This window comes from Cnephaeus nilssonii (genome assembly GCF_951640355.1).
Source record: "Cnephaeus nilssonii genome assembly, chromosome: 2".
Lineage (NCBI taxonomy): Eukaryota > Metazoa > Chordata > Mammalia > Chiroptera > Vespertilionidae > Cnephaeus > Cnephaeus nilssonii.
This window is the reverse complement of record NC_137073.1, coordinates 30069173-30087434: the sequence shown is the minus strand read 5'-3', so window position 1 is coordinate 30087434 and position 18262 is coordinate 30069173. Positions and strand designations below refer to the sequence as shown.

Here is an 18262-nt window from a genome sequence, read left to right as displayed (position 1 = left end):
GTCCGGAGCCTGGGGCCCCGGTGCCGCCGCCGCCCCTTCCCGACACTCGTTCAGCCAGGGAGCCCGCGGCGCCGGCGACGGCCGCCGATGGAGTTCACTTGAGCCGTGAGCCGGCGGGAGAGGCAGGCGCCCGCGAGCGGAGCGCGGGCCGGAGCCCAGCCAGCCCAGGCGCTCCCCGCCGCCCGCCAGCTCCAGCCAGGAGGCGCCGTCGGTCCCGCGCAGCCTGCTTGGCGCCCCGCGCCGCTGAAATTGGCCAAAAATAAAGACTCCCGGAGCGTCCCCCTCCGGCGCAGCGGCGGCGGCGGCGGCGGGACCGGGACCAGGCGGCCCGTGGCGCTGCTGGAGAGGCGGGCCGGCAGTCGGTGAGCCCGAGGCTGCCGCCTGGGAGAAGCCGCCGCCGCCGCCGCCGCCGCGGTGTGCCCTCCTCCTCCTCCTCCCTCTCCCTCCTCCCTCCCTCCGCACATGGTCTCCTTTGTCCTGTCGCCGCCGCCGCCGCCTCGCTCTTAGCTCCGCGCGCCGCGGCCGCGGCTCGGGCCGCTCCTCGCCGCCTCGCCCGCCCGCCCGCCCCGGACGTTGCTCGGGTCTCCGCAGTGCCCCCCGGCCCCGCGCGCCGCAGGAGCGACCCGAAGGCAGCGGGCGAGCGCGGGCCGGGTGCGCTCCCTCCCGCCGCCGCCGCCGCCGCCGCCGCCCGCCTGGCCCGGCCGCGCTCGGATGTGTGCACGGAGCCGGCTCCCGGCGCCCGAAGCCGTCGCCCCCGCACGGATCTGATCCCTCCATCCGCTCCAGACTTTGCTAGGACGGCAGGAGTGAGACTTGCGAACGCAGCCCAGTCGGAGTTGGGCGTTTTCTCCTCGCGTGTTTGGCTGGCTTTGCCCTGGTCTCGGACGATCCCCCTTCGGGAACCCTACTCGGGAGCCCAACCATGAACTTGGGGCTGACAGGACCGCTTAACCCTTTGCGAACAGGTAATGCAGCCCTCGGGGCACAGCCCCCTCGCCCGCCGCCCACGGTCGGAAGGGAGGCGGCCGGGTCGGGGGTCTTTTGTTGCGGCGGCCGAGCCTGCGGGCCGGGGTGGCGGGGGCGGGCTCCTCGCGGCCGGCGCGCCCGAACCCCTTCATCGCCCCCCTCCCCCGCTCTCCCTCCGCGGCCCGGCGCCGCCTTTGTACTTTCCTCCTCGGCCGGCGGGCTCGGTCCGGGAGCGGCGGCGCGGGCGGCGGGAGCTTCGCGGTCTGTCCGGAGGCGGGAGACGCCCCAGCGCCTCCCCCGCCCGAGGGGCTCCGCCTGACCCGGGCCGGGCCGGGGCCTGGGCCGCTGGCGCTGGAGACCTGGGCGCTGGGCTCCCCCCGCGGTCCCCGCGCCGGGGTCGGGATCCCGGCTCGCACGCGGTGCCGAGAGGAAGCGAAAGGAGATCTGGGCTCGGATCGGCGGCGGCCGTGGGGACAGAACTCGCGCTTAAGTTTCGAGGAGGTTTCTCTGGTTGAAAAGTCCCTCTTCCTGCGGGTGCGGAGGGCTGTCTCCGGGTCCTCGGCCGGAGGGAATGAAGGTGGACCCCGAAGCCAAGCGGCTGCGACCCGTCTCCGGCATTGAAGGCTTCTGTTCCTTTCCCTCCTTATCTGTGTTCCTCCCTCCAATCTGTTTGACTTATTTAACTTTTCTTTAAACAACTACGGTGTTTAGTCATTTTTAAGTATTAAAAACAAATCTGTGTCTCTCCCTAAATAAAAAGCAACTAAAAAGCTTGGGGGGGGGGGGGCGTGTATCAATTTTTAGGTGTAGCCACTTCAAGTCCTCAACCTCCAAACCCAAGTGAGGAAGATGAAACGAAATGGCGAGCAAAATCTAAATAAAGGTCTTGAGCTTGTAAAGGTTCCCCCGCGTTAAGAAGGAGAGAAGAAAAGGCTCCGCTCCTCTGCTAACTCTCAGCTCACCACGTTTCCATTTGTCGTTTCTGATTAAAAAAAAAAAAAAAAAAAAGCGAGCCAGGAAAATGGTCCAGGTAATAGGATAAGGTATTGAAGGTTTTTTCTAAAAACAGTGAAAACGAAACGTCCCAAAGATTAAAACCCAAGGAGCCCAATCATTTGAACAAATGCTTTAAAAACATAAGTGGAATTTGGAAAGTTTGTGGAGGAAAAGCAAAGAATTTTCTTGTAGTTTCCACTTAAGGCTTTGGCTCAGAAGCTCTTTCTGACTCTCAGGGCAGTGGTCTGCCACGGTTTTCACCCGCTGAAGGGGAGAGAGGAGGGATCCAGAATCGTTTTCTGATCAGCCAAAGCCCCGTGGCCATCATTTGCTTTTGGAGGCCTTGTTGAGACACTCCCCCTCCCCCAGTTGCAAGAGGTATCCATTCAGGCTTTGTAACATGTATCAGAAAAGGAAAGGGTTCAAAAAGCTTTTATTAGAAGGTGTCCTCCTAAGCCTCTCTGAATATCCTGTCAGACTTATTTCCATCATAACTTCGTAGTGAGCATCCTAAGTAATCACATGGAAGTTTGCTTCAGACATAAGTTCCCTGAACCACCTATTTGAGAAGACAGCAGGTAGCCCGGTGGAGCTGACAAAGGTGGCAGCCCAAAGGAGGGTGTGAAAGGCAGCCAGAGGCCTGGTCACCCTCACCTCCAGCTCCTGTCCTGTTCCCTCTCTGTCTTGTACACACACCCAAACGCAAACAAAAACCCAACCAGGAACCATTTCCTTTCCTTACTAAAGCTTTTTGCATTTGGGGTGCAGCAATTTGTTTTTATATTTCTTTGAGCCAGTTAGGCTTATTGTAATAAGCAATTCCTAAATCTGCAAGGGTTATTTCAGTCTGGTGAAGTGATTTAGTTAACAGACTTTTTTCTTTAAAAAATATCAGCTGGAATTTAATTTTTAAGCCATGAATGTAACCTAGCCATTCCAATTAGAATCAAGAGATACTTATTATTGAAGAATGGTGAAATACATCTCTTAAGTTTTTATCTGGGAAATTCATATTCCTAGAAATCTCACTTAATGTTACAGTTTAACAAGACTATTCCCATGATTTTTGCTTTTGTAATCCAGTCTTCTTGATCTGTTTAATGCATATCTTATCTCTCCCCTCCATGCAACAGTTTTTTTGGCACTTTGTTTTTATTAAAAGATAGTATAATACACAATTTTAAGATTTCAGGAAAGCCTTTGGATTATTTTTTTTATCACTCCTGCAAAATAAGAGGAAACGTCTATCTAGGATTTATTAAACTGTTTATGTATGTGTGCACTTCACTTGTTTTGCACATAGATTCTTTTTTTTTTCTTCTTGATCTGTTAATCTTCTGAACCACCCCTACAGTTGGGAGATTAGAATGAAATAAAGGGAAAAGTAGTCAAAATAAAAATATTTTATGTCTTCCTGTATCACTTGCTTTAAGAACCAGAACATGGTCCCCAGATGTACACAGGAATCATTCTCTCATCTTCATCAACATAACCTTGAAAAATTAAATTGAATATCTTCTTTGTCTCTAAAAGCCAGAATATGCTGTACCTCAGATTCCCCCTCCTTCTATTCTCTGTATTTCTTTCTTTCTTATTTATTCAGCATTCTATGCTTTGCTTTGTCAAACATGCATCTCTATAAAGTGAAAAAGTGATTTCTTGCAAGGATTGAGTAGCCAAAACAGCATAAATGTAACATAGCCATTGTAACTTTAAATGCAGATGCTTCTTCATATTATATAATGAAGGTGCTAAAATTTTAATTTTTCTAGTTCTAGAAATATTTAGTGCTTCCAAAACATTATAGTATTTCTCACCAAACTGATTTCATGTTTATTTCTCAGAACATTCATGTATAATTTAAATTGCCTTTACTCTTGCTGTTTAAACAGGCCTATTTCACTTTCCTCAAGCCAGTGTAATAATTAGCAGACATGGTCTCTAGAAAATGCAAAGTAAATTATGCTGATGGCATGTACAGTGTAGGGTTTGGGGGCAGGTCAGCTTGCTTTGGTTTTAACACCAAGGTCATCCTGGTTACTATAAGGGACAGGGATCTTGGAGTCATCAGATGAATATTTAAAAATTAATTTCTGGGAGGGCTAATTGACACTTTTTAGTGAGGAAAGGCTTAGCGTTAAATAATGGGCATTTCTGGTTTGTGAAAGGAAATTGAAAAATAGATGTGTGCAAATATGAAAAAAGTACCATTTCCAAAATAATGATCTGTCAACGAAATTGCAAAATCATTATGTGAGTGAGCCGAATTGCTTTGTGTATCATCTCATAGAAATATGTTTTGCACAGATAATATGTCTAATAAGGACACATTTTTGAAATCAGATTTCCCCCCCAGCAAATAACTGCACTGCAGATCTCTCTCAGGCAGTCAACTAGCACCACCTTCTGGAGGGTTGGGGAAATTGCTGCTTTCCCGCTTAGGCTTTTTTTAAACGCAGTAAGTTGATTTAGAAAAATGGTAATGATGATGGTGACTGTATTAATGACAATAATAACACTTTTTTCTCCCTTCTTGTTTTCCAGGCATCAGATGCCAGCTCTGAAAAACTCTTTAATACCGTTATTGTAAACAAAGGTAAGATTAGTTCGGAGCTGTGATTTATGTATTTTCATATTTGTGTTATTGTCATTGCCTAGGAAGAAAGAATTTTAAAAAACGGTCTTTTTTTCATTCTGGAACTACTTTTCATATTTTGTGGTTTTGCTTGAGATGGACTCTGTGTTCTTTTGTGATACATTACAAACAGTTTATTTTAAAGAATACCTTGAATCCTTATTTCAATTGATTTGAGTAAGAAATCACTACTACCTATGTGACTTTAATTTAATGCAGGATGCATTAAATTAAAGTCAAAACGCCTCAACTTTATTGTTACTTATCAACTACCCAGCAGTCAGAGAACTATAAATAGCCTATTTGTACTGCGGACTCTAATAACCAGTGGATGTTTATATTCGCAGCATTATGGTCATAAACCAAGCCTTACTCTGCTGAGGGCCTTCTATAAAGTTAATAAATGAGCAAGAGGGCAAAATCTAAATATGTGCTATCCCTTTCATTTCTTCCAAACCGCAATATAGAGTTAGAGAGGCTAACGATATAGCAGTACATTAAGGGAAAACTATCTATTATTGCAAATAGGTTTCTGAGCAGTTTTCATTGCAGCAATGTTGCTGGAAAAAATGAAATTTAAAGGAGTGTCTAATCACGGGCTTTGCAAAGGTGTATGATTTGAAAGGTATAAATTAGATTTATAATAGAACCAGATATAGGTGCTTGCGCGATAATTGCTAAACGAAGGTGTGCTTTCTGTGGGAATCCCTCCTGTGTTACCTGGAAGAGACTAGGCAGTGCCTGCGCAGAGTTGGGCCTTCATAAAGTGAAATTTGAAACCACTTCAGCATAGTCATTGCCTGGGCTAGCATTTTTTGCTAGCTGGTAAGACACATTTTCAAGTTCAGTTATTTTGAGCTCACAGATTATTTTAGAATTGGAACCAACTGCAATTTTAAATAGTACATTATGTTTAGAGTTCCCTTGAGGTGTATATGCCTATGTGATTGCTATTACTCCCAGAATTATTGTCATATTGAATTTTATCTTTTTTTATTGCATAATGGAGTGTTCCAGTTTTATATTTCATCGTATATTTTTGATGGACTGAAAGTTTGTATAAATGTGTTAACCATAATGCTAAAAGCCCAATAAAAAAAGATCCGTGCAGTTCACGGCATACAGTGCTCATATGTAAGAATGCATAATTGTTTACCACTCATTTTGATGAGGGAGAGGATCAGTAGACAGTGGTGTGTATCCCTGTGAAAGAGGGTGGGGTGGGAGGAGGAGGAGGAGACTGAGGGAGGCCAGGCCACCCAAAGGAGGTCTTCTGTGTTTCAGTGACATCCCACCCCGGCCCCTCCCAGGACCTCCAGCACCATGTCACTGTGTCTTACTTTGGCCAGTTGACATAAAGCTGTGGAATGTGTTTCCCCTCTCTGGGATGAGCTCTAGAGTGAGAGTGGGATTCCCCTCTCTGGGATGAGCCCTAGAGTGAGAGTGGGCTCTGAGACCTGCATTCAGGCCTCGCTGCCCTCACCGGGCTGAAAGGCTCTCTTCAGGGCAAATGGAGAGTGATTGATGAGGAACCCCTCTGCTCCCTCCCTCTTGCTTCTGCCCCCCTCCCCCTTTCCCTTTTCCAATCAAACGTTTCCCACATTCTTATTTGTGTTTACTTACAGAGTGTGATTTGTGGCATCTATTTGGTTGTGAATAGTCACCCCCTGACAGGGTGCCTTTCTTCTGAGCTGCTTTTCTGGGGTGATTTAGTTGGCTTGAAAGGATTAAGGTTTCTTTGTGTACACTAAAATCAACACAGGCTTTTTCTAAGCTTTGCTTGGGAAACCATACACAAATAAGCATTTTAGTTGATGGCAGATTATTCCTTTGCCCCTTATTTCCATCAAAATGGTCTTTCTTTTCTCCTCCTGAGTTTCCCCTTAATGCCTTATGCTAATTCCTGTTGGTAACATGAATGACAAGAGAGGGAATCAATGCAAATCCAGGTGCTGCAGACTAGACTGACTGGTGTCCAGCACCCGCCCCCCTCCCTGGAGAGAAGGAGATTAAGGGGAGCAGGAAAGGAGGGGGAAGATGGGGACAGTTTTGTTAAGGGGATTAGTATTCAAACTGCTAAACATCAGGAAAACAACTTCAAAAAGAGATTCATTGTGTAGTGATAATGCCAGCCACGGCTTCAGGACAGGTGCAGAGAGCCTCGCTATGTGCTTTTGGGTTTGGGGCTGTTTTCACTCCAGGTAGTGGCAGCGTTTACTGGATGGATGGTCAACAGGGCCTTCAAGGAATTGTCAGCCTCATGCACATCAAGTTCAAGTTCTCCTGCAAAGCAGCCTGCCTGCCTACCAGTCAGGTCTCCTGTCTCTGTCCAGTATTCTTAGCCAAGAGCAATAAAAAGCGTTGTAAGAAAAGGGCAAATTTACACCAGGTAGCAAACACTACTGGGAAAATCTTCAAAGCTTCCAGCTTGCAGGGAAGCTGACACGTGTATTTCTCCACCTCCAGATGTTTAAAGCTACACATCACCTCTCTGGCTCAGAGTTCTACAATGCTCCTCCGCCTTAGAGAAGCCTGGCTCTAAACTGGTGCTGCGATTATGCCGCTGAGCCCAGTGGCAGCAGATTTGGGCCATAAAATTTCACTGTGGGAGGGCAGTGTTAATCTCACAAACTGATTATGGTTGGGGCTTGGGGGAGCAGCTTTGATGTTGGGATGCTGGGGATGGAGCTCCAGGCTGAAGCAGCAGGCCATGGCTCAAGTCCTGTCCATCTGTTTGTGAGCCCGAATGAATGAATCCTGCAGCCTCTGTAGGTCAGAATTTCCAACCGTGGCAAAAGCTCCCAGTCTTGCTAGGGCCTGAGGTCTCCGGTGGGGATGTTTTCTAACATTTAGTTGGGAAGTGGGGAGGGGCTGAAACAGAGTAGGTCCGATGGATGGGTTTTCTGTCACTTCTGCCCATTGATTTTATGTTGATGTTCTCTGTGTTGTAGAGTCCATCCAGTTTAATAGAGAACTGGTAAAAGTTTAATGTTTAGGTGTTTTCCAAATCGTTGCTTTCTTCTGATGCCTTTTATTTCCCATCTTAAAACAAACGAATTAAGCAGTGTGTGCTTGCAGGTGCCCACGCTATTCCAGTGAGAACTGAGCATGTCCAGAGAGGTGGGAAGATGAGCCTCCAAACTGCAGGGCTTAGGGGTGTAGACATTAAAAAAAAAAAAAAGTTTTACTTTAATCAAGGTCATGGTTGCCTTATTTAATCAGTGTGTGTTTAAATGTTTACAGGATGTTCATGTGTATTTTATGAATCCTTCTGTCTTTGTGACTCAACCATCTGCCAAAGGAAAAATTAATTTTCTCAGTGAGACAGAAACACACAGAGAAAGACGTATTTCTTGTCCATGTTTAGTTGGTTGAACTGCTATAGAAGCAACGGGACTTGTACTCACAATTCTGGAGTATTTCTCCTGCAAAGGAACTCCCCGACTATTCACCCTTTCTCACCTACCGGAGGGCCTACTTGGCAGTTTTTGCCACTTTAAAAAAAAAAAAAATATATATATATATATATATATATATATACACACACACACACACACACACACACACACACACACACACACATTTTTTTAATTGATTGTTTTACAGAGAGGAAGGGAGAGGGATAGAGAGTTAGAAACATCGATGAGAGAGAAACATCGATCAGCTGCCTCCTGCACACTCCTTACTGGGTATGTCCCCTCAACCAACAAGGTACATGCCCTTGACCGGAATCGAACCTGGGACCCTTGAGTCCCCAGGCCGACGCTCTATCCACTGAGCCAAACCGGCTAGGGCGGTTTTTGCCACTTTTGATATATAGACGGAAATGCAGAAAGTGAGTCCTTTGCTGCCTGTGACCATCCGGCCAAGATAGTTAACCTCCTTGAAACTTTGAAATTGCTTCAGAGCAGAGCTCCCTGAGGAGAAAGAAAAGCAGGGCAGCCCTACCTGGGAGGAAGGAGAATCGTCTCCGGAGGCCCCTGTCTATGTACCAGCCCAGATGTGGGCTCTTGGTCTAGGTTGGGGGAAGGGAAAAGGCCCCTTCTTGCCACAGAGCCCTCTTGTCCAGGATCGGTCCTGCAGGTAGGCAGGGCGAGCTGGAGAGGAGAGGTGGCCAAGAGGTGACCTTCACACCAGGACCTTCTCACCCCTTCTTGACCTTCCCCTGTGTCTCACAGGGTAGGTAGCCTTGGGCCCTGCTGAGTGAGCTGTTAGAGGGCTGAAGCACTGAGGTGGGGATGACCCAGGGAGGGAGGAAGCCCCTGGTTTGTGCGCCCCCTGCCCTGAGGACCAGTGTCTGCTGTGATGTGAATAGCTAAGGGGCACCACCCACCCTCATGGTCGGCCATGGGGGAGCTCTGGTGGGCACTCACCATGGTGAGCACCAGTTGGGGCACGGGGACCACCTGGAGCTCACTCTCCCCGGGTGGTTTTTCCCTTTCCAGGCCCTGCCAGGCCTGCAGGTGGACACACCTGGCCGCTTCTTGGGGTCATTTTGTGCTGAGGGGTCCATGGGACACAGGTGAGGTCAGAGCCTTTACGTTCCTGGGGATTTCGGTTGTTTTTGACAGCGTGCTTTTATCAGCAGTGTAGAAAGAAAACCGGGCTAAAAAATCGCTTGAGATTTGAGGAGAGCAGGTGAGAGACATGTTCCTAGAGATCCACCTGCTTGGTGTGATGAGGTTCAGTAACTGGGTACCTAATAAATTTTTTAATGGAGATGATCTCACCTCATTTATTAGGTTTAGACATGAAGAGGGAACCCCTTATTTTGGTGACCAAAAAGCTGAGTTATATTACCACCAAGGCCACCACTGAGCTAAGAAAAGCCCTCCCCTAAAATAATTCTGTGCTTTCTGTATAAGTGGAAGTAATGGAGTTGTTGAGCATGGCTTAGCTTTCTTTTAATTTTTTTTTTTTTTAATTTAGAGTTTAAAACCCCATCATAATGCACATCTAGAGACCATTTTACAATTCCTCCTCGCGTCTTGGTTTGGTTGTGAGGGGGACATGACGTCAAGCACATTCCGCATGTGCAGAAGAGTCCATTGCAGCCTCTGTAAATTGCTGCATTTTTGTAATGTCTTAAGTCCTAGATAAGGGGAACTTGGACTGTTATGCATTCTTTAATTTTCTTTCTCTAGACCTTTTTTTTTTTTTTGTATCTTTTGGGGGCATTTGGGGGTCTTTAGGAGATAGAGACCTCTGATGTGTGGAGAATTAAATACTATTGAAGGGTAATTGGTGCTTGATGGGAGACAAAGAAGCTAGAGTACTTGAGTTCCTCCTCCTAGCCCACTGCAAATAGCACGCAATCAGCTCCTTTTCTTATGGAAATTGACCTTTCTATAGAACCACGCTCAGATGTACCAAATCCGTTGTATAGAATTATTCCCTGAGAATTCTTGGGAAATCAGATGCCTTGTACTGCTAGTGTGAAGCCACCAGTTAAGGGTCTAAAAATATCCCCTGTTGTGAGACAGCGTTTCCCTTTAATGTTTTCATCAGCTGCTACTTGGTCTTTCCCTGACCTTATGGATTATTGGGGGGGCGGGGGGGGACCCTGGAGTTGTGATGGTGAATGTGAATGTTTGGCAGAGGGTGGAAGATTTTTCTGAACATTCACATCGATCTTGATGGTGTCTTTTGAGTAGAACTTTGACAGCGATGTCAGCTTTCCGGGTAAAACTTAGGCCAGACCAGCAGGAGCGGATCACAATGGAGCACACGCCTTCTTCCAGTGACATAAGCCGGCATGATTTTCACTTTTGAGCCCAGGGACTTATTTAAGTCTTCTCTCCATGCTTGGCAGTATTAGCTAGAAAGCTTGAAGCCATTCATATTCAGGGTTTTGTTTGGTTAAACAAAATGACTTAGTGTTTGGTTGTCTCCGAAAGTAATACACACTCGTAGGAGACAGTTGGAATGAAAACCTCAGATGGTTCTGGAGAGGCTTTAATGGGCCTGCTAAGTGACAAAGGGCCTCCTCACTGGTGCCGCCAGGCCCGGAGAGTTCCCCGCATGGAGGAGGCTGGGGCTGCCCGGGGCCTCTGGATCATTTCTCGTTTCTGACAACTGCAGAAAAATGTTGTTTTCTCTGAAAATGTATGTTTATTTAACTAGGTTTCTTTTTGCTTCACAATCTGGATTCCATTCAGTCAGTTACCACTCCAATTAACTAACAATTATTTAACATTAACAGTAATTACAGACGCCAGTTAAGCGCCTACAGATGTCAACTGTTAGCTTTGTACCTAATCACTCAATGAAATGGAGAAAGTTCAACAAACATCAATTAGCCAAGCAATTAGTATGAGTTAGGAAAGAGCATGTTATCATGTGTGAGCTGATTCAATTTATTTTATTTTGGCAGTAAAACACACACAGGCAAGCGGCAATAAGTTCCTCAGATAAGATAAAACACTATTGTGTTGCAGCTTACAGAAGAATTCTCTGCTTTCCTGTGCATAAGTCAAACATACTCTTGCCTGGAATTTATTTAACGATCAAAATTTGTCTCAGTTACTCAGCCCGGCAGTGCTCAGTCTCAGGAAGCAGCTTTGGTGAATTATGAATTCAGTGAAGATGCTGTAAAAGGAAATGCCAGAAAATTTGAGCAGAGAAATGATTGATTCCCACACAAGTAATCTCCTCCGAGTATTTTGGATTTTTACCGGTTTATTCCTGAACTTGTGGTGGAGCCGGTGCAACAGTGATTTTATGAATTTCATGGTGCCTGAACTTTTGCTCAGCTGTCTTTGATTTATAAGCCTGGGGCAGCCATCAGCGGGTTTTACCACTTGCCCAGTCTGTGCTTTAAAAAAGCAGAAATGGCTCTCTAGGAAAGGCCCTCTTAGTGGGCTCACCAGGGGATTTGGCCTGAATTCAGAGTTCTGTGCTGCTCCCCCGTAACCCACACCCACCCTGTAGACCTGACTTCCGTGGGGGGCTGAGCGTGCCTGGGCTCACTGGGAGAGGCCATTCTAAGGCCTGGTTATGCAGGGTGGCCCATACATTGGTATTTGGAGGTTCATATTACCTGCAAGTGAAACGCTGGCCATAGGTGGCTGTACCTCTGGATCCCCTCCTAGAAGTGATTTCTTGCCAAGTCCAGAACCTATGGATAGGAGTGGAAGGAGCCTGGGTTTGTGAGGCACCCCATCAGTTCACTGTGATGTGATGTGATGTGATGTGATGTGATGTGATGTGATGTGACGTGACGTGACGTGACGTGACGTGACGTGATGTGATGTGCAGAAGTGTCCATGTGAGCAAGCCTCTCAGGAGCCCCAGGAGTTGAAGAATAAACATCCTGCCACTGGGATGGCACGGTGAAGAGCCCAGATCCTGTGGCTCCTTCTGCGGTAGTCAGCAGCACCACCCAGGTGGACGGTCCCGGCTGGCTCCTGAGCAGCATGTCTGCCTTCTGCAGCAGGTCAGGGTTTCTGTCTGTCCACGGTTGCACATTGTGCCGCAGAGGCTGTGACAACAAAGGTATCATGAGAGGTCAGCCATGGGCCCGCTGCAGGCCTTGCCTTTACTGTGGGACCAGCTGTGGGCTGCCCCCATCCTGGCAGTCACCTTGGCAGAGGGAGAAGAGCAGGTCAGAACCGTAGCAGGGCCTCTTCAAGTCTCAGCTTGGAGGTGGTAGGTAGGCGGCATGTCCAACCCTCTCACGGCCAGAACAAGTCCCTGGGGCTTTTCCCGGGGTGTTTTGTGATCCATGCAGGTTGGGAAGAACTTTTGTTGATGGTGGTGGGTCTCAGCCAGGACTTCTGGCACCCCAGAAGGTCCGCCATTATCTGAGCAGGTGCAGCCAAGATCGCCATGGTTACTGCATCAACTTCAGGCATCTCTGATTTTCTCACCTTCTAATAAGATCATGTATCTCCATATTTCTATTCCCCATGCCCATTCCTGTGCCAGTGAGTGGACTGATCTTTAATTTTCAGCCAGAGTTATTAGAAATGACTTAGAATTTTCAAACGGGAGCATTTCCTTAGCAACTGGTGATGTAAGCCTGAGGCCCAGTTCTGTGCTGGGGTGGGAGGGGTCTGTTAATAAGGAGCAGTGTTCTGTGGGCCCTCCGATCCTCTCTGACCCTCGTAAACCTTGTCTTATAAAGGAAGGGGTTGAGAGCACATCATTGCTTTTCTAAGAGTCCTTTTGAAGAGGGAAATGTCTCAAGTGTGCCTGTTAATAGACTGATGTGGGAGGTGGTTATATTTGGATGCCTTTAAAAGCCACTTGGAAAACATTTCCCCCCTCTTATCTATCACCTTTCACATCTCTCAGCAGAGTAACACTAAAACCTAATTTTAGCCAGCATTACATCATTTTCTCATTATCTGTTTATAGCCAGGGAAGGCTTTTCCATAGTAAAGCTCTTCTCCCAGAATGACCAACCATGCAATTCCTCATTTTATATCTATTGTGGATGTTCCAAGTGTGGCCTGCCCTCCGCTGGGCTTCTTGGTTTGATAAACTCTGAGGACCTCTTTATTCATCATCTTTATCCATAAACATTGGTTTGACAAGGAGTCTTCTGAAATCAGCTTTGTCATCTGTTCAGTAAATGATGTCAATGTTTATCCCATTTGTTCCTTCAGTGAGTGGAAAGTGGAAGCCATGTTGAAATTACTCTTTCATTCAACAAATATGGTCAGGCACTGAGTACGTAGCAGGCTCAGGACACACAGCAATGGACAGAACACATTCCACATACAACCAGAAATTAAGAGTTTAAACTCAGAGACATTTTTAGTGGTGTAATGGGAAAGAAGTCGCTCACTGATTTATTTATTTTTTTAATGGCCTTAGGACTTCGTTAGGAGGAGACTTGATGTCAGGTGAGCCCCTGTGGATCAGCAAACCAGAAACAGCAGATCCCAGGAGGCTGCCAAGGGTGTCACCCTTTCTGAGAGCCACGGCATTGGCCAACGTGTGCTCACTGTGAGACTCAAACCTACCCCTTTGAGTTTCTCATCTGAAAACCTGGTATTTTTGTTAAATTGATTACTTAAGCTAATGAGACGATTTGGGGGAGCACTGTAAAGTTCTGTGCATTGCCTATCAGCAGGACCCCCTTTTTTTCATGTTTCCTCAGCGTTGTTTGCTTCAGCGTTTGTCAGGTTGGCGTACCACGAGGAGGCGAAGGCCTGTGGCACAGTGAGCGCTGCGTTTAGTCACAGAAGACCAGGCCTGAGTCCGAGCGGGCCACCTGTGGCCACCGGCAGCTCACCCCATTGAACTTGTTTTTCTCTTTGGCAATGTTGGAACGTTGGAGGGACTCCAAAATCCATCAAGGTCTAAAGGCCAGAGTTTGCTTTTCCTTTGAGTATTGTCGGTCCTTTTAGAGCCTGAAGCTTGCGCAGAGGCCTGCATTTTCCTAGACGGCTGAGAGGGAGGCTGTGAGCACTTGCCTTTGCAAGGGGTGGTGCCTTGGGGCCAGTGCTGACTTCAGTCCTGGACCTGGTGAGCAACAAAGGGCTGTGGAAGCCCCTCTGCTGTGCAGGAGCTTCCATCTCTGTAAGAAAGATCCTGGAGGTAAGAGGGGGCTGAGTCCCAGAGGCGGGGGACGAAGGGAGAATCAGGTTCTACAATGTGAATATCCACGGTGAGGTACGAACCTCCAGAATAAGAATAACAATACAGTCCTTCTCTGCTGGTCTGCATTTTGAGAGGTGTTTTATCTGCTTCATAAATGTCTGTAAAGCCCCACGGTACAAAGCACTTGGGTGCTGGTTCCTTTGTACTTGACCTAAGTGGAATGGCTGACCACTTCCCTCAGGGGTTTTGCTATAGGTTAGATACAGGTGGGGCCAGGGGCCAGACCCCCAGAGCAAGGAAGGCCCTGCTTTAGAGCATCCAGGGGCAAGCTGCCAGGTAGCTTCCTTTTCCATGGAGTGACTCATTTTACCAAGGTGAATGGAAGTGAGGCCTGGATGGACCATTCTAGATAATGTAGGGAATGTCGCCACCTCGCCATCCATCTTCCTCTGTCAGCAGACTCCTTCACCAGGCAATTCATCAGAACTCTGCTTCTTCCGGGGTTAACCCAGGCCTTCTTGACTGAAGCAATTTACTCCCTGCTTTGCTTTTTGCCAGAAGGTAGTCGACCTCATTGTCTCAATACCATACTTGCTGTGTGCTGGATTTTAGCGTTATTCACAGCCTTCTCATATATGTTGGGGAAAGGTTTGTTTTAGAGTACAGAAAAAGAGATAATACTTTGAGTGTCTAGGCATTCCGTACGCGGTGGCACAAACTACAATTGTGAATGGATCTAAGGAGGAGCCGGGGTAATTTTATTGTTGCCAGATCCATTGTGTGTTATTTAGGGGAACCGGGTTTGTCCCACTGCCTCCCTCTCTTTCTGAGACTGAGAACTGCAGACAGGCAGAGTTGTCACTGACGAGACACTGAGCATCTTAGAGGCAGATTCCTGGATTAGATGCAGGGGCACAGCTGCTGTGTGCTTTGGTCGAATATTAGCTTATAAATTTTGTGGGGGTTCTTTTTGTGGGGTTTTTTTTTTTTTTTTTGCACTTGTCTGTAGGGGCCACGTTGCCCTGTATAATGGCCTCTTCCCGAGCTGTTAGACCTCAGACCAATTTGATTTCGACTCCCAGGAAGTGGAAACTCCTGACTTCAGTAGGCAGGCTGGGGATACCTGGCTAGAGGATGGCTCTCCAGTGCCAATCTGGCCTCACCAACCCTGGGTAATTGATACGTGCCCGAATGGCCATGACCCCTGCTGGGCCGGGGCCTCACCGCCTGAGCACACCTCCCTCAGGCTGGGGCTGGGTTTAGCCACTTTCCTCCTTGGGGCCCTTGGGTTGAGCAGACGGCTCCTGCTCCTCCTCCTTCCCTGTGAGCTCCAGGACAAACTTGAAAACTGCCTACTCGGAGGGATTTCTGGCATTTTAAAAGTTAAGGCTGACTTCCGGAGCCTTCTCAGCATCTTGCCAGGTATCTTATCTTATTCAAATATCCTAATTGCTACTCAGGCTTCTCGCTGCACATCATCCTAGCACCCAACTGACAAAATAGACCTTCACCTGAGGGCCTCATTATGCTTTCTGCCTGTGCATCAGGCCAAAAATACCTCCACAATACCCGCCCGACATCCCGGGCTTGCAAGTGACAAACAAATAATTGGGTGAAACAAACCCTGGGCGCCGAGCAGCTGCCATCGGTGTCGGAGCACAGAGGAGTCCCCGGCAATAACAGTCACAGCGCTGCCTGCTTCGTGTCAGAGCAAATCTTTGAACAGTGGGTTTGCTGACACCAGAGAATGACAGCCTTGGAAATGGCATGCTAGTTACTGCTGCGAGTGAGGCCTCTCATGTAGATTGTGACAAGCAGCTGTCATTTCCATACAGGTGAGCAACTGACATCCTAGAATGGGGAGGGCGGGGAGGCAGGGGGCCATGTTTGGTGGGCAGGTAAGCCTGCACTGTGGAGAGAGGAGTCTCAAGTACTCATGACCATTTGCACTGTGGCACAAGCTGGCCTTAACACACACACACACACACACACACACACACACACACACACACACGTGCACCCTGTCTTTAACTCCTTTAGAACTCATCTGAGATCCAGCTGCAGAAATACGGTGCCAGCGTTTTGAGGCTGGGCTGAGGCCAAGGTGCCCGTCCAGTGCCCAGCACAGCAGGCTTACAGAAGTCACTTACAGATTTTTCCCGTTCCACTCTGTGCCCTCCTCATCTTCTTGATGTGTCATGCATTTGGTTTCCGGGGCCAATACTTCGTTTTAGTGAAAAAGGCCAAGTGTCTGCTCGTAAGAACTCACCACTAACAGGAACGGATCACCTGGAATTCAGGTGCACGGTTGGGTCCAGACTAGGGCTTCTCACAGTGTGGTCCCTGGACCAGCAAGACCAGATTCCCGTGAGGAGCTGTTGTTAGATGTGTAAAATCCCCTGAATCGGACACTCTGGAGTGTAGCCCAGCAGTCTGCCTTGAACAAGCCTTCCAGGTGATTCTGATGCAGGTGACCACAGGTCTAGATGCAAGGAAGGACATTTGGACAGTGGGGTTTTTGTAAATGCTCAAATGATGCATGGATCATTCGGTGAAATCCAGACTCCTAAGCAAATAGGGAGTAGGCCCGGCACGTTTTTACTTACTTATTTTGAATATCAGGTGCACCGGAGCTGTTGAAAGTAGCACCGTGGACCCACCACTGGACTCAGTTGCCCCTCGCCCTGGATTCCTGTCCTTCCGCTCTCTTCCCTGGTGCACAGGCCTCCTCATGTCCAGGAGGCTGGCCGAAGCCAGGCCTGTGTTTAGGGCTGTATTATAAAGCAAAGCTATCTGTCCTAAATGGAGTTTGGAACCATGACCTTGGGCCAGTGTTATACTGTAACCAGCCGAGCTAACTTGCTCAACCGCTTCTCCAAGACAAACTGCTCTGTTAGTTCCTGGTTGGCAGATGCTGCCTCACCTGCCATCTGTATGCGGGGTTATCCCAACACAGAGCACACCTACAGAGCAAGTGTGCTGTGACTACTAGGAACTATTTGGTAGCCAAACTACTGTGTAGATTCCTTATTCACCCGCAGTTACCAGGATTGTAGACTAATGGATGGCAATGTTTTAAAATATTTTCTCTTCTATACAAAATAGTATGCTAAGGCTATAAAATTATACCGAAGCTGGGTTTTTTCCAAAAATTGACATTTTCTAAGATGTTTCATCAAGTTCACCTGAATATTAAAGCTTTTTTAGGGGTCCCTCAGTAATAGACATCCCCCAAAGGGGGGTGTCAAACTTGCGCCTGCATCAGAATGCTCTGGGGGGCTTACTAAGACACAGGTTGCTGGGTCCCACCACCTTGAGGCTCATGAACTTGCATTTCTAACAGTTAACCAGGGGGTGCTGATGCTTCTGGTCCTGCGGGCACATTTGGGGATTCGTAGTGTGTTAAAGCTTTCCAGGTTTAAGTGCTTTCTCCAACAGTGAATATCTGAATTGAGAATCAGCTCAAAGGCTTAGCAAGTGTGTCTTTACATGTGACGTGAAATTTGCATATGAAAGTGAATTCCGTTTCAAAATGGATCCACATCAGGAGCTTTTTAAAACATGAAAATTATCCAAATTAATTAAACATAGAGGACATTAGAATGAACCCTCGTATGTACCCATTATCCAGATTCATATTTATCAGGATTTGCCACAGATGTTTGTAGGTGAAAGGATAGATGGGGTGGTTTCTGTTCTCTTTATTGCTGATCTTATAGCACATGGCATTTTACCCCTACTTAATTCAGGGTACATCTATTTTGTTAAAGTTTGTCCCTGTATAACCACATTCTCTTACCAGTCTGACAAAACATAAAATAATTCCTCAGCATCCTCTAATTCCCATCTGTAGTCCCATCTCCCCGATTGTCTCACAGGTGCCATTTTACACAGTTTATTCCCATTCGATTCACCCCAGGGTCACGTATCAGTTACTTTAATCAGGAGCTTTCCACACTCTCCCCGCCTCCAATTCTCAAGCCAGTGGCTTGTTGCAGAAACCAGGTCAGCTGTTTATGGACGAATCCACATGCGGGAAGCCCTTGTGGTGTCGTTTAGTTTATTCCTCTGTCCCTCACATGTCCTACCGTGGGAACTGGGCCCGAGAGCCTGGAC

At 47.6% G+C, this 18262-nt stretch overlaps 1 protein-coding gene across 4 annotated transcripts in view; it reads left to right on the top strand.

The window, feature by feature from the left end:
* Window positions 1–18262, top strand: part of AUTS2 (activator of transcription and developmental regulator AUTS2) — a 1102591-nt gene that overhangs the window by 1009897 nt on the left and 74432 nt on the right. For all 4 annotated transcript variants that reach the window (XM_079796033.1, XM_079796031.1, XM_079796032.1 and 1 more), the window contains exon 6: window positions 4507–4558. In XM_079796033.1, coding sequence (XP_079652159.1) covers window positions 4507–4558 — 52 coding nt within the window. The remainder of the gene's footprint in view (window positions 1–4506; window positions 4559–18262) is intronic.